The following is a 17,010-nucleotide window of genomic DNA, read 5'->3' on the forward strand; positions in this document are numbered from 1 at the left end:
TGGTGTCTCGCTAGTGGGATGCCTATCCATAAGTTACTCTACCTCAAGCGAGCAATACCTCGAGACCTCTGATGTTAGACATCGCGCACCAGCTGTTATTGGCAAATAGACACACACCCCCACCTCTCGCTTACCAGACGTAGCTTCTCTGTTCTGCCGGTGCATGGAAAATTCCACCAGCTCTATATTATCTGTATCGTCATTCAGCCACGTCTCGGAGAAACATAAGATATTACAGTTTTTAATGTCCCGATGGTAGGATAATCTTAATCGTCATCAATTTTATTTTCCAATGATTGCACGTTAGCAAGAAGAACGGATGACAGTGGGAGTTTACTCGCTCACATACGGATTCTTAGAAGGCAGCCTGATCTGCAGGGATTACGGTGATCTGGGCCTGTTCCAGTGAAAGCAGTAAATCCTTCTCGTCAGATTCGTTAACCTCTCTGGCGCAGGCGTGCCGCTAGCGACCCACCTCAACAACATCCGGTGAAATTGCAGAGCGCCAAATTCATAATACAGAAATAGTCATAATAAACATTCATAATAATACAAGTGTTATACATCGGCTTAACGATTAACTTCTTGTCAATCCAGCCGCTTGTCAGATTTCAAAAAGGCTTTACGGCGAAAGCATACCATGCGATTATCTGAGGACAGCGCCCCACTTACAAAAGCATACAAACATTTTACAACCAAGTAGAGGAGTCACAAAAGTCAGAAATAGCGATAAAATGAATCACTTACCTTTGAAGATCTTCATCTGGTTGCAGTCACAAGAGTCCCAGCTACACAATAAATGTTAGTTTTATTCGATAAAGTCCCTCTTTATATCCCAAAAACTCGATTTTGTTGGCACGTGTAGGTTCAGTAATCCACTGGCTCAAAGGCGGTCAAAACATGCAGACGAATACATCCTAATAGTACCGGTAAAGTTTGTTGAAACATGTCAAACGATGTTTGTAATTAATCCTCAGGTTGTCAATTGTCAAAATAATCGATAATATTTCAACCGGACAATAGCGTATTGAATAGAAAGGAAAAATAACAAAGGGCGCGCACAGTCATGCACGCAAACCAGCACTGCATTCTTCCTCAGTGGAAGTCATAGGAACTGCAATCTGGGTCCTAACCCATTAGATACTCAATAGGCATTCAATTGAAAACCACCCATATCAAAAAATCCCACTTCCTGGATGGATTTTCCTAGATTTTCACCTGCCATATCAGTTCTGTTATACTCACAGACATTATTTTAACAGTTTTGGAAACTTTAGGAGTGTTTTCTATCTAGAATCTACAAATTATGTGCATATCCTAGCTTCTGGGCCTGAGTAACAGGCAGCTTACTTTGGGCACGTCATTCATCCGAATTTCCGAATACTGCCCCGTCACTAAAAAGTTAAAGGAAAAAAGTTTCTTCCAGTCCGTGGTGAGTAATCGCTGTTCAGATGTTAATGCGAGTATTGCAAAATGCTTGTGTTCCAAGCTCCAACAGTGCAGTAGTATCTAACACTGAATTTGGTCTGGTCTTTCTGTTCCCCTGCTATCTCCCCTGTCACGTCCCGGTGTCATAAAATGTCAACATAAACTCCCAGTCACAAATCTGTAACCACCTCCCTTCACATTCCCCACTCTGCAGTCTGATCTGGTATTGGTATTTTATTACGATCCCCATTAGCTGTTGCAAAAGCAGCAGCTGCTCTTCCTGGGGTCCACACAAAACATGAAACATGACATAATACAGAACATTAATAGACAAGAACAGCTCAAGGACAGAACTACATAAAAACATTGTTTAAAAGGCACACACAGTACACAAAAACTATCTAGGTCAAATAGGGGAGAGGCGTTGTGCCGTGAGGTGTTGCTTTATCAGTTATTTTAAACCAGGTTTGCTGTTTATGAGACGGAACGGAGTTCCATGCAATAATGGCTCTATAGAAGACTGTACGCTTTCTTGAAATTGTTCTGGATTTGGTGACTGTGAAAAGACCCCTGGTGGCATGTCTGGTGGGGTAAATGTGTGTGTCAGAGCTGTGTATAAGTTGACTACGCAAAGAACTTGGGATTTTCAACACATGAATGTTTCTTATAAAAAGAAGAAGTGATGCAGTCAGTCTCTCAACTCTTAGCCAAGAGAGACTGTCGTGCATAGTACTTATATTAGCACTCTGATTCCAATGAAGAGCAAGAACTGCCGCTCTGTTCTGGGACAGCTGCAGCTTAAACAGGTCTTTCTTTGCAGCACTCAACCACACGACTGAGACAATACTCAAGATAAGATAAAACTAGAGCCTGCAGAATTAGATTTTTGGAGTGTGGTGTCAAAAAAGCAGATCATCTCTTTATTACGGACAAACCTCTCTCCATCTTTACAACCACTGAATCTACGTTTTTAGTCTCCTCAACTTGTTCAACAGCCACACCATTCATTACCAGATTCAGCTGAGGTCTAGAACTTAGGGAATGACTTGTACCAAATACAATGTTCTTAGTTTTAGAGATGTTCAGGACCAGTTAATTTCTGGCCACCCATTCCAAAACACACTGCAACTCTTTGTTAAGGGTTTCAGTGACTTCATTAGCTGTGGTTGTTAATGTGTTTATGGTTGAATCATCCGCATACATGGACACACATGCTTTGTTTAATGCCAGTGGTAGGTCATTGGTAAAAATAGAAAAGAGTAGAGGGCCTAGAGAGCTGCCCTGTGGTACACCACACTTTACATGTTTGACATTAGAGAAGCTTCCATTAAAGAAAACCCTTTGAGTTCTATTAGATAGATAGCTCTGAATCCATGATATGGCAAAAGGTTTAAAAGCCATAACACATATGTTTTCTCAACAACAGGTTATGGTCAATAATATCAAAGGCTGCACTGAAATCTAACAGTACTGCTCCCACAATCTTATTATTATCTAGCGTCTGCTAAATGATGTAAATTTCAACCAATCATCAGTAATTTGTGTCAGTGCAGTACATGTTGAGTGCCCTTCTTTATAAGCATGCTGACAGTCTGTTCATTTGGTTACAGAGAAATAGCATTTTTTTGTACCTTTATTTATCTAGGATAGTCAGTTAAGAGTAAATTATTATTTACAATGACAGTCTACCCCGGCCAAACCTGGACGACGCTGGGCCAATTGTGCACCGCCTATGGGACTCCCAATCACGGCCGGTTGTGATATAGCCTGGAATTGAACCAAAGTTTGTAATGACACCTCTTGCACTGAGATGCAGTGCCTTAGACCGCTGTACCACTCGGGAGCCTTGTATTTAGTCAAACACCATTTTTTCCAACAGTTTGCTAAGAGCTGGCAGCAAGCTTTTAGGTCTGTTGTTAGAACCAGTAAAGGCCACTTTACCACTCTTGGGTAGCGGGATAACCTTGGCTTCCCTCCAGGCCTGAGGACAAAGACTTTGCTCTAGGTTCAGATTAAAGATTTGACAGATAGCCACTCCTATCAAGTCAGCTACCATCCTCAGTAGCTTTCCATCTAAATTGTCAATGCCAGGAGGTTTGTCATAATCCACCTCTCCTACACTAACTTTACAAAATGTTAACTTGCATTAAAAAACAAATAATGAAAGAAAAATATTGCATGAATACAATTGCTCTCTGTTCATTGTTGGCATTTCCTGCCTAAGTTTGCCCACTTTGCCAATTAATTAGTCATTAAAATAATTGTCAACATGAAATGGTTTTGTGATGAATAAGCCATCTGATTCGATGAAAGATGGAGTTTAATTTTTCTTTCTGCAAATTATTTCCATCCTTCTTTATGTCATTGATCTTGGCTTCATAATACAGTGTCTTCTTCTTTTTGTTGAGTTTAGTCACACAATTTCTCAATTTGCAGTAAGTCAGCCAGTCTGATGTGCAGCCAGACTTATTAGCCACTCCTTTTGCCCCATCTCTTTCAACCATACAGTTTTTCAATTCCTCATTGGCCTTAAAAACCTGTTACATCTAGGGGGCAGTATTTTCACGGCTGGATAAAAAACGTACCCGATTTAATCTGATTATTAGTCCTGCCCAGAAACTGGAATATGCATATAATTATTAGCTTTGGAGAGAAAACACTCCAAAGTTTCTGAAACTGTTTGAATGGTGTCTGTGAGTATAACAGAACTCCTATGGCAGGCAAAAACCTGAGATGCTTCTGTTCAGGAAGTACCCTGTCTGAACATTTCTTGCCCTTCTTGATTCTCTCTATCGTTTACAAAGGATCTCTGCTCTTACGTGACACTTGTCACGTCAACAATGGAGTCTCACAGCCCGGGAAAAACAGGAATGATGTCATTCAAAGCCCTGGCTGAAGCACACGAGAGCAAATGCTGAGTGGTCAGTCAATGGACTAAGCCTTAGGCGCGTGACACGCCCCGCCCCCGGCTTTTGGTTTTTTCCTCAGTTTACAGACAGGCAGATTCCCGGTCGGAATATTATCGCTTCTCTACGAGATAAATTGCATAAATATTGGTTTTAAACAGCGGTTGACATGCTTCGAAGTACGGTAATGGAATATTTCGAATTTTTTTGTCATATTTTGCGTCATGCTCGTGGCCGAGATTTAGCGTTGGGATAGTGTCTAGAACGCACGAACAAAACGTCGCTGTTTGGATATAACGATGGATTATTTGGGACCAAACCTACATTTGTTATTGAAGTAGAAGTCCTGGCAGTGTATTCTGATGAAGAACAAGCAAGGTAAGAACATTTTTCTTATAGGAAATGTGATTTTGGTGAAGGCTACACTGGGTGGGTGTCTAAATAGCTAGCCCTGTAACGCCGGGCTATGTACTTACATTATTGCAAAATGTGCTTCATCCGAAAAGCTATTTTAAAATCGGACATATCGAGTGCATAGAGGAGTTCTGTATCTATAATTCTTAAAATAATTGTTATGCTTTTTGTGAACGTTTATCGTGAGTAATTTAGTAAAATCACCGGAAGTGTTCGGTGGGAATGCTAGTTCTGAACGTCACATGCTAATGTAAAAAGCTGGTTTTTGATATAAATATGAACTTGATTGAACAGACATGCATGTATTGTATAACACAATGTCCTAGGTGTGTCATCTGATGAAGATCATCAAAGGTTAGTGCTGCATTTAGATATGGTTTGGGTTTATGTGACATGATATGCTAGCTTGAAAAATGGCTGTGTGATTATTCCTGGCTGGGTACTCTGCTGACATAATCTAATGTTTTGCTTTCGCTGTAAAGCCTTTTTGAAATCGGACAGTTTGGTTAGATAAAGGAGAGTCTTGTCTTTAAATAGCTGTAACATAGTCATATGTTTGAAAAGTGTAAGTTTTCGGATTTAGAGGAGTTTGAATTTCGCGCCCCGCCCATCATTGGATATTGGAGCAGACGTTCCGCTAGCGGAACGTGTAGATGTAAGAAGTTAACACTATATTGGATGCAGTGATCACAATATAGTGGCTATCTCCAGAAAAGCCAAAGTACTGAAAGCTAACATGGAGCCTTAACAGTTCTGACAGTCAGTTTCTTAACAGGTGCATGTTCATCAATAATTGTAAGATGCAATTTCTTAAATCCGTCAAGTGCAGAGTCTGGATGCTCCTTATTAATCACATCAGACCAACAAATATGTTTAACATCATCCACATAAGAGTCACAGCTAAATATTTTGTATGATCTCTCATACACTATTTTAGGCCCAGCTTTCAGTACTTTGGCTTTTCTGGAGATAGCCACTATATTGTGATCACTGCATCCAATGGGTACGGATACAGCTTAAGTTCTACAGTATTAGTGAAAGTGTGATAGATACATGTGGATGATCTTGTTCCTGTAGTGTTTGTAAACACCCTGGTACTGTAGGTTGATTAATAACCTGAACCAGATTGCAGGCACTGGTTACAGTGAGAAGCTTCCTCTTGAGCGGACAGCTTGATGAAAACCAGTCAATATTCAGGTCCCCAAGAAAGTAGACCTTTCTGTTTACATCACATACACTATCAAGCATTTCACACATATTAGATACTGACTGTAAGCACATGGTGGCCTATAGCAACACCCCAAAAGAAAAGGCTTTAGGTGTGCCAAGTGAACCTGCAACCACAACACTTCAATAACACTTGACATAAGATCTTCTCTATTCATTTCGGAATATGGCTCTGAATATATACAGCAATACCTCACCCATAAGCATTTCTGTCTTTTTTATATATGTTATATTGCTACTGCTGTATTATCAAATGAATTATCTAAGTGAGTCTCAGAAATGGCTAATATATGAATGTTATCTGATGTTAGCAAATTACTGATTTCATGAACCTTAATTCTAAGGCTACATATATTAATATGGGTTATTTCAGCACTTTCCTGGGTAGCTTATTAGAAATAGACATAATATGGAAAAGCGCAAACAACCTACCCAACCTCTAATGGTCCTGGGCTAATCTCACACAGCAGACTTCACAGCAAGTTTCAGAGACACATTGGACTGGTTCCACCATTGTGTCTTCTGTGAGAAGGGACTAGTCGTGGCTGGGATGGCCCCTCTATGGGCAGACAAAGGGTTAAGGAGTGAATGTGAAGAAAATGTTATTGCTGGCCCTGTGAGAGATTATGATAAACTGCCTGTTTAAAAATTCAGAGGAAGCTCCACTCAACAGGCCCACTCCTCCCCTCATTCCCTTCTCTCTCCCCTTCCTCTCTCCCTCACTAACTCTGATGCTTATTCACTGTTGAGTGAGTGAGGTGTGAATTGTTTAACAATTCTCCGGCATAGAGAGGGGGTTGTAGCACCCTCATCACCCTCTTCAGCCCCAAATCCAGTTTAGGAGTAGTAGGTTGGTTGGTGTGTAGTGAATGCCGAAGGGGTGTAATCCACCCTCACCCCCTCCTCTGCTCCCCTCCTCGGGCCTGTGGGACTCATTAACAATGACTGCAGTTGCGTTCCACAGCTTTGTGAACTCCGGGAGTGCTTCAAGCTCCTTTAACTCATACCCTCATTCCTTCCTTAATCGCTCTTGGCCAAAGGCCACTTCCCACTGGGCACAGACGTAACTTCAATGTCTAGTTTGGATTTACATTTGGTTAAGTTGTCAACTAACGTGAATTCAACGTGAAATCAACAAAACATTTCACCACGTCAATAAATTTAGGTTAAAAGTTATATGATTCAATGCCATCACATTACATTTTTTGGTTGAAATGACATGGAAACATTGATTCAACCATTTTTTTCCCAGTGGGTTATCACCAGTGGTGTAAAGTACTTAAAAAATACTTTAAAGTACTAGTTAAGTAGATTTTTTCAGGAATCTGTAGTTCCATTTATATTTTGGATAAATTTTACTTTTACTTCACTAGATTCCCAAATAAAATTATGTCCTTTTTTCGCCATACATTTTCCCCTACACATAAAAGTACTCGTTACATTTTGAATGGTTAGCAGAACAGGAAAATTGTCTAATTCACACACTTATCATCCCTACAGGCCTCTGATCTGGCGGACTCACTAAACACATGCTTCATGTGTAAATGATGTCTGAGTGTTGGAGCATGCCCCTGGCTATTCGTACATTTAAAAAACAACAAAATGGTGCCGCCTGGTTTGCTTTATAAGGAATTTCAAAAGATGTATACTTTTACTTTTGATACTTAAGTATATTTTAGCAATTACATTTACTTTTGATACTTAAGTATATTTAAAACCAAATACTTTTAGACTTTTACTCAAGCAGTATTTTACTGGGTGACTAGTCATTTTACTTGAGTCATTTTCTATTAAGGTATCTTTAGTTTTACTCAAGTATGACAATTGGGTACTTTTTCCACCACTGGTTATCATTGAAGATGTAAACACACTGGCTCAAATAAGACAACATCAGTTTCCATACTCTCTCTCTCTAGGAAGTATTGAGGATCTTCAACTTTCCAATAAGTTAAGACACTGTTATTCAGAGGAGCTAGCCAACAAAACAGCTAACACAATCACTTCAAACTGAAGCTGGAATGACTGCAACCTAGCAACACTTCGTTTCGTTGTACCTTTTTTTCAATTGACATTTCTTTGTATATATACATAAAAATTGTGCCAGCTGATTCATGATTTTGACTGGATGAGAAACGCTGCCTCCCGACTCTCGACACGTTCATTACTATGGGACAGCTGGAGATCTAATTTGAATATTGAAACAATTTTGCAAATGTCGTAGAGACAGACAGCAAGGTTTATTCAAATCTCCACTGTTGAAAACTAAATGTTAGTCTAAAAGAAATGTGAGATAATGTGAAGATGTTTTTTATAGTGGAGATCAAGTTTATAAATTGCCTGCCTAGGCTGATGAGACAGCAGATTGCATAATCAGATGGAGCCGAGTTAATAGGAATTTTAACATCATAGATTTAGCTCTGTGGTAATTTGTGGAATAGATACCGGCTGGAATGCAGTTTTAACCAATCAGCATTCAGCACCTTGGCAGTGGGGAGTTCAAAGATATCTGAGGTGCATCTTAGCATTCCTCTTCTCACACATAATCTCACCCCCTGGCTACCTGGCTGCTCTTCAAAGTCCAATGCTCCTTTGATCCTTCCCCAAGGGCAAAAAACAAAACACACACACACACACACACACACACACACACACAAACCTCCTGGGGTATCAAGGACAGGACTATTTCCCCTGGGCACAGCATCACAGCATCAGACAGAGGGCACTTGGCTTTCCAGCTGGTTCTTATGAGCTTGATCACAAAATCAGTCCCACATGGCACCCTATTCCCTATTTAGTGCACATATTTTGTCCATAAAATTCTGGTCAAAAATAGTGCAATATGGAATTAATTTCCATTTGGGATGCTCATACAGTCAGTCAGTCAGTCAGTCAGTCAGTCAGTCAGTCAGTCAGTCAGTCCCACACACCTTAATGCCATCTCCTCTAACTTTATCTTGGCCAGGTCGCAATTGTAAATGAGAACTTGTTCTCAACTTGCCTACCTGGTTAAATAAATGTGAAATAAAAATAAATAAATAAATAAAAATAACTTAATACCATGCCGCTGGCACAAGTACACACACACTTACACACTCCACACAGAGTTAAATGCAGTGAGCAGTAGAGCAGGAACTCCCAATATGTTGCAATGCTGTGGTTAATCCTAATTTACTGTATGGTAGTACAAAGAGCCAAACAGTAAAATGCTGTGATTAATCTTAATTTACTGTATGGTAATACATAGAGTCAAACAGTAAAATGCTGTGATTAATCCTAATTTACTATATGGTAATAATGCCAGGTCGCAATTGTAAATGAGAACTTGTTCTCAACTTGCCTACCTGGTTAAATAAAGGTGAAATAAAAATAAATAAATAAATAAATACACAGAGCCAAACGGTAAAATCCTGTGGTTAATGTAGCACAGAATCGTCTCGGTGTGTATTTCGCAGGTTGAACCTCACACCGTTCTTTGTGGCTCGCGCCATCTTTTCTTCCGTTCCATGGCGTCACCTTAACATGTGCTGGCAATACAACACAACAGATGAACCGGAATGACATTCACTCTCACGGGTAGCCAAAATGAACTAGCTGAAAGCCACGCCCCTACTAAGTCCTCCAGTCTTCTGCTCTAACCCGGTGGATCACAGCTCAATAACCCAACTGGCTGGGTCAAAATAACCCAACGTTTGTTCTGTCCACTATTTACCGAGCACTGGGTGGAATTTAATCCAGCCTTTTTTTGAGTGCAGGCCAGCTAAAGCAAAAGCTTAACGTTTTTGAAATAGTATTTGAACCCAGGTCCGGAATATACTGCATCATAAGAAAGCAGCCATTCTCTTTGTGTTTTACAGTGGAAATATGGGGTTGATAGGAGAGTATACATTCCATCAAAGTAAAAAGTCTGTTCCATTCATCGGCCTTAGTTGGACTTCTCCAAGCATGATTCAAGTCATAGGCGATGTCCAAATACCCATACTGGTGTTCTAAAATTTGGGCTTTTTGGGTATGCTTTAATAGAACATTTTATAGTACGGGAAATTTTGGAAATTGAGTTTGCTTAAATGCAGAATGTAATACTTATTTCAGCTTTCATTTGTAGAATTCGCTGTACACTTTTGAGGAGGAGAATTGTCTTTTCACACCCATTGTGTCTGACAACAGTTGATAATCAGAATAAGGGACGCACTCTACAAATAGAAATTAATGGCGGGGAACAGGCTCATTAGCTGACGCCTTCTCAGTATGGGTGAGTATTATGTTGATATTTGCTGCTTACTGCATACGTTTTTACTAAACAGGACATTCTAAATAGTATGTAGTAAGATTAGTACACAGTATGTAATTTTAGTAAGCGGTAGGCAAGCCAAATTTCAGACACAGCCATAGGGTTTTCTCAATAATGATAAACGCAGTACCGTAATACTTAGCAATGTAACTATACAGTATTGTCAAAAACATATTCAAACCAGTCAATTTAAAGGTGCAATGAGTAAAAGTGTCAACTCAAGGTACTGCAAAGACATTTGTTTACATGCCAAGTAGGGAAGGGACAATACCAGTATCGCAATATTTTTTTCATGGCAAAAATAAAACACGAAGCAGACCCTTTCGTCCTTTAAAACCTTCGATCCTTTAAAAACCTGCTGTATGTAACAAATGGTGTGCTATAGCTTGGAAAATACATACATTTGACTCTGGATGACAACATGATCATGTTCTTGGTGTGGCCATAGCTAGAGACATGTTCTTGGTGTGGCCATAGCTAGAGACATGTTCTTGGTGTGGCCATAGCTAGAGACATGTTCTTGGTGTGGCCATAGCTAGAGACATGTTTTTGGTGTGGCCATGGCTGGTTACTGACCTGGTATAGACACCGTTCTTACGGCAGAAGGAGTTCTTGACGGACAGCCGTCGGTTGTTGAGTTCCAGGGTGGGGAAGCGTCCCTCGTCCAGGCTGACCATATCTCCATGGGTCAGGGCATTACAGTTGGAGTTGTTCCCTGATGAACACACATAGGGAGACACTGTGACCACAGGCCAGAGGGACGGACAGACAGGCAGGTGGGGGTTAGTGATGCTGTATGTCATATAGCCCACTCTAGTACTGTTACTACTGTATGGTTGTGCCCCAAATGGCTCCATATTCCCTATTTAGGCCCTTGTCAAAAGTAGTGCACCATATAGGGAATAGGGTGCCATTTGGAACGTACACTACGAGTTGTATAGAAACACTAGAGGATGAATCATGGATGGATGTTATGCATAATATTCTGTTATTACCACTACTAATGTTACTACTGAGTTCTATAGAAACTAGAGGAGTGACTGGAATGATTCCATAATTATGTCATCACTAGTATATTAGGCGATTGAAGCCAGGCATCTAAACACTGATGATAGGTTTAAAGGCTGTGTTTTTGTTGAATATTGTGGAACCTAAACTAAAACCCACAAAGTCTAGGTCAATAGCCTTATCAGCTGATGTTGATGTAAAGATGCTGATTTAAAACTGATTTGTGTTGTTACTTCTCTGACCTCTGACCTACCCTCTGACCTTCCCTCTGACCTACCCTCTGACCTACTCCTTCTTAGCGAGAACTTTGATCAGCAGACTATTGGGCCTGGGTCTACAGTACGATAATATATTCCCTGCCTATGAGTGAAGTAGGAATCTACGAGAAGGCAAGGGTCCAAACATCAACTACCCCCCTGATATACCAGACCCCTCCAAAGACATCTGGGAGCGAAGCTGTCATTATGCAAATAGTCACTCTATTTGCAGTCACACTAACAAGCTGATTTGTTAACTAGGACTGGTCCAGTTTTCCATGAGGGGGTTACAGGGGGTCTGTGCGAGTATCTTTGTGTGAGAGAGCAGAGAAGAAAGGGAAGCGAGAGAGAAGGGAAGAAAAGACCTCTTGTGTTTCGTCTGTCAGTCAGAAACATGGGCAGTGACCCGCGGGATGCCCTACCCTGGCAGGATTGCCCGTGAACCAGACTGGCACTGACAGTGCCACACAGCAGAGATAAGTGCTGAGCCAGAGGAAATACCCGATGATTTCAGAGAGAAGCAGACTAGATACTGTAGGCCCTCTGCTATACTCCTCCTCTATAGACCTCTCCCTCCCTCTCTCCACCCAAAACCAAACCATAACCATAACAAATAGCTTGTTGTTCTACAATACTCCCCCCCTACTATACTCCTCCTCTATAGATCTCTCCCTCCCTCTCTCCACCCAAAACTAAACCATAACCATAACAAATAGCTTGTTGCCTAGTAATATCAGGTCAATGACATCTTCGTCTCTGCCTCTCACCTGAGTCAGATTTCTTGGCGTACTTCTTGCTCTGTCCTCTGATGATGAGGATGAAGACCAGAAGGAGGATGAAGATAAGACCTACCAGGGCCACCACCACCAAGAACCACCACTCCTCGTAGAATGGCGCCACCTTTTTGGCTGCAGGAGAAGAACACATAACAACTGGACCAAACACAAGGACAGGGCAGGGAGCACTGATGCAAAGGTAGCATCTGAAAATGACTGTGGTACATTTGTGTTATACTGATTAGTCTTATATTCTATATAATGAAGTAAGATTGTAATTGATTAACATGAAAACCTTAAGCTCAATGCTTGTGTGTGCCCCAAATGACACCCCTATGAGCCCTGGCCAGAAGTGGTGTACTAGGGAATAGGGTGACATATGGGACATACTGTAGATATATGAAATAACTCACCAGATATGGAGGCTGAGGGTGGACTAGGAGACCCGTAGCCATAGTCGTTCACGCCAATAACCCGGAAGTCATAACTAACCCCTTGCTTCAGAATATCCATGTTGAAGGCGTATGACGTCACTTCCTTTGGGATGTCCTTGATCAAGATATCCCACAAGCCCTCATCTGTTGGCAGAGTAGAAGAAGTAGAATGTATTTCATTAAGTAGTAATCAGACATGACAAAACAGTGGTAAAACAGACTCATTGATATAAAAGCTTATTTAAAAGCCTATGGAATGAAAACAATCTGACAATGTCCAAGGTAACTCATACCACATACACATTATGCAAGTCATATATTTTACAGCTTCCATATGGGGCTCTCTGGTCTTTGAGAGGTACAAAAACGGATCTAAAACATGGGTAGGTATGACTCACAAGAGGGACTATTATGGGATGTTTCATGTTTGCTTTTGTAATGGCTGCCAGAATCCATAAGGGCTAAGTGCTAATAACCATAAATATTATTTGGAGTTTGACAGCGTTCATGGAGTGCTCGAGAACATCAGCCAACACCAGAGTTTATGTAACGTTTATGTCAGTAGTGAAGAAGTGAAGATATGAAGGATCAATTGAATGTGTAGTAACGCCAGCAGTTTTTCCTTGACTTTGACAGACTGTGCACTAGTAACAAGAAGAGCTGACTAGTCCTACTGATGTGGTTAAGGGCAGGGTCACTTGGACCGTGGCAGGATATTAGGATAAGACAGAGGGTCAGGGGGGTTGGGGTTTAGGGGTATGTGTTTGTGGCATCCTAATCATCCTCTAAGGCCCCCAAACTCATCTGTGGACCTCCAAGCCAGTTCCATTGCTTTTTCCCCATTGTTCCCCTCTAGTCAGTGACTGATTTAGACCTGGGACACAAGGAGTGTGAAATCAGGTAGAACAGAAAACCATAAGGTTGAATAGCCCTGCTCTAGGGAGATCAATGTAATCCATACGAAGCTAAGCCTGCTGCCTAAAGGGGTTTCCCACCATGTCAGTCAGTCCCATACTCTCAACATCTGGGGCTTAGTGCCCCCAACTGATAGTGAAATCCATCCCTCACTCTGTGCCTCCCTCCCTACATACATCATCCATGTATTCCCTCTGTACGGCTGTCCCTGTGCACCGATGACGTGGACATCGATTAAGGCAGCCCCCCGCACCTCTCTGATTCAGAGGGGTTGAGTTAAATGCGGAAGACACATTTCAGTTGAATGCATTCAGTTGTGCAACTGACTAGGTATCCCCTTTCCCCCCTTTCCCAATCACAGATGAAACGTGATACTATGTCTCAAGCTCTGCTACACCTCAATCAATACTCCATTAAAAGAATAGAGAGTGAGCATCACCATCTGTGGAAAGACATTGACACTCTATTCTTAGACAGATTATTCCTGTCCAAGCAAGTATCAGGCCGGGCTAAGAGATTGCATGATTGGAAAGAATGTAAACCGTGAATCAATCTGAAAGGGTCCAGTATGTGAACCAGGACAGGGTTCACTGCAGATGCACTGCTGAGGCTCTTAGTTCCACTAGAAGCTAAAAGGAATACGTCAAGCAGTGGAGTCCAGTATGTCACGTGTTGGGTGTATATACCTGAAGGTCTGGCCTCAATGACGTAGCGTGTGATAGGCGACCTCCCGGGGTCACCGTTGGACCAGTGGATGGTAAGAGCTGAGCCGTACCGGGAGATGAAAGGCTCTCCAGGGGGGCCTGGGGCTCCTGCGTGGGGTCAACGGTTAGAGAAAGGTTTGAGGGTCAGGCAGCCTCAATATACTTTCAAAAATATTATGGCACATTCTGGGCCTAATCTTAAATTGAGACCAGCACACTCTGACATTTGTAAATCATGTATTGATGTTAATTGAAGATTTGCACAGAATGTTGAGCTAAGTGGGGCGGCAGGTAACCTTGTGGTTAGAGCTTTGGGCCAGTAACCGAAAGGTTGCTAGATCGAGTCACCGAGCTGACAAGGTAAAAATCTGTTGTTCTGCATCTGATCAAAGGCAGTTAACCCACTGTTCCTAGGCTGTCATTGTAAATAAGAATTTGTTCTTAACTGACTTGCCTAGTTAAATACATTTAAAAAAAGAGGGCATATTGCAAGTTACAATTTGGGCCTCAGTGAACTATAAAGACAGCCAAAGATAGACAAACCTTCCCCAGGCCCCATGGTTATGTTAGCCTCCACCTCAGGCCCATAGGTGAATGTCTTGGCCCGGATCCTGAAGTTGTAGGTCACCCCATCAGCCAGGTCCTTGATCTTCATCCAGAACGGGGCCCCTTTGACGTCCACCGTCACTATCTTACTGACGCCTGGGGGGGAGGGGGAGTGAAGACAGTCGGCACAGGCCACGGAAGATTCTAGACAAACACACCACATGTAAAATGGGGCTAATACCCAGGGAATGGATTGGAACAACATGAAACACACACACACTGACATAGGCACAGTCCAACAGTTGTTGGGACATACATGGGAAATGAATGAAAAGGGTTAACATAGTAACATTATCAAATGATTCAGCATGTCATTTGGTGTCAACAAAGGAAATGAAGGCCACCACTCATTCAGTAATGAAATAATGTAGTTTTCAATATAGTTATTAAGTTATTTGGTTCGTTGATGTTTAGCCACAAACAGTGAGACTGAGCTCGTGTCCCAAATTACAATCTACTTCCTATATAGGGCAGAAATAGTGCACTACATAGGACATAGGGTGTCATTTGGGATGCATGTTCAAAAATGTGCATTCATTGTGAATTGTCAGATGTGAGATGTGGGACATGACGAGGTGGGTGTATTACCGTCAACAGGGGTGCAGGGCTCGTAGACCAGCCGGTAACCCTCCAGAATGCCGTTGGGGTAGGTGGGCTCACCCCAGGACACGTTGACCGACGTGGTGGTCAGCTCACTGAAGTGAATGAAGCTGGGAGCACTGGGGGCTGGAGTTCAGAGGACACACAGGTCAGAGGTTAGGGGTCAAATGTTAAGGGTTAGGGGCCATAGACAGTAATGCTACATCTTGGATTGTATACTTTGACAGCCTTTTTATGATGGCCTCAGAATACAGGACAATTTGAGTTATGATTTCTATTTTGAAGATTGGAAATACATTGCAAAAACAATTTAGGATATATTGTTTGTTTTTAGTCATTTTCTATCAGCCATCATATTGTCAGGCTCCAGTGCCTATAGGCTACAGTGCCATAGACGAGCTTGTGACACTAACACAGTACAGCCAACACAGCTCTCATTGTGTGATGAGCCTTCTGCTATCAGTCCTGTGAAAAACAGGCTTCATTGTGTGATGTGCCTCCTGCTATCAGTCCTGTGAAAAACAGGCTTCATTGTGTGATGTGCCTCCTGCTATCAGTCCTGTGAAAAACAGGCTTCATTGTGTGATGTGCCTCCTGCTATCAGTCCTGTGCATCTCTTCTCCTCAACACACTTGTCACCTGCTTCCGTCTTTTCCGCCAAAAAGGCTACAGCCCTCTGTATCTACCACCCCCTTACACCCCTCCACTCCCTCTTGAGATATCAAACACAGAAAACTGCAAACATTTTCCTTTTTACGAGGGGATCGGATGAGACACACATTTCTACAGTGACTGTTCAGAAGGGAGGGAGGAAGACCTTTGGAGGGAAAAACTATCTGGCGACTGTCTTTTGTTGCTATTTAGAACACTGAGCCAGAGACAAAGCATTTCCAAGAAACCACAGGAAGGAGCTTGGAAAAAAAAAGGACTTTTAGCCTCTAAACATTTTCATACCATCTTATACCAAACAAGACTGTCCAGGGAACCAGTAGATGAGTCAAGAGATTGAAAGAGGTAATAGAAAGGGAACTGATGTTTATGCTGTGTGGTTTCTAACATTCCTGGCTTGGCATGCTGACAGCAACAATTAGGTGCATTGTATAAAAGCTCACAGATAGAAACCCCTGGATGGTTTGTGGGAGTTGGAGGAGGAATTTGAGTCAATAGAATTGCTTTCTTTTCATTTTAAGATAGACAGTTCCTGTGTGTGTGTGTGTATGTGTATCTGTGTGTATGTGTCCCTCCCTTACCAGCCTGTTGTGTACGGCCCCTGGTTGGGGGGCTTCGGGGCCCGTCCCCTGCTGCATTGAAGAGGGCCACACTGATCATGTAGGGGGTGTATCCAGTCAGGTTCTTCAGCTTGACCCCTCCCTCTGGCAGGAACAGGGTGCGCAGTCTCTCTGTCTCATTCTTGCGCTGGATCTCCCAGAAGTACACCTGGAAGGAG

General features: G+C 42.0%; 1 protein-coding gene across 6 annotated transcripts in view; it reads right to left on the reverse strand.

Moving 5' to 3' along the window:
* LOC115152880 (protein sidekick-2-like) overlaps positions 1-17,010 on the reverse strand; it is a 594,976-nt gene that overhangs the window by 18,782 nt on the left and 559,184 nt on the right. For 4 of the 6 annotated variants that reach the window (XM_029697773.1, XM_029697774.1, XM_029697770.1 and 1 more), the window contains 7 exons: positions 16,814-17,000; positions 15,552-15,689; positions 14,901-15,107; positions 14,340-14,465; positions 12,718-12,882; positions 12,296-12,436; positions 10,840-10,978 (listed from right to left, as the gene is read on the reverse strand). In XM_029697773.1, coding sequence (XP_029553633.1) covers positions 10,840-10,978; positions 12,296-12,436; positions 12,718-12,882; positions 14,340-14,465; positions 14,901-15,107; positions 15,552-15,689; positions 16,814-17,000 — 1,103 coding nt within the window. The remainder of the gene's footprint in view (positions 1-10,839; positions 10,979-12,295; positions 12,437-12,717; positions 12,883-14,339; positions 14,466-14,900; positions 15,108-15,551; positions 15,690-16,813; positions 17,001-17,010) is intronic. The other 2 variants (XM_029697775.1, XM_029697771.1) reach the window with 1 other exon arrangement.

Source organism: Salmo trutta, chromosome 18 (genome assembly GCF_901001165.1).
Source record: "Salmo trutta chromosome 18, fSalTru1.1, whole genome shotgun sequence".
NCBI classification, from domain to species: domain Eukaryota; kingdom Metazoa; phylum Chordata; class Actinopteri; order Salmoniformes; family Salmonidae; genus Salmo; species Salmo trutta.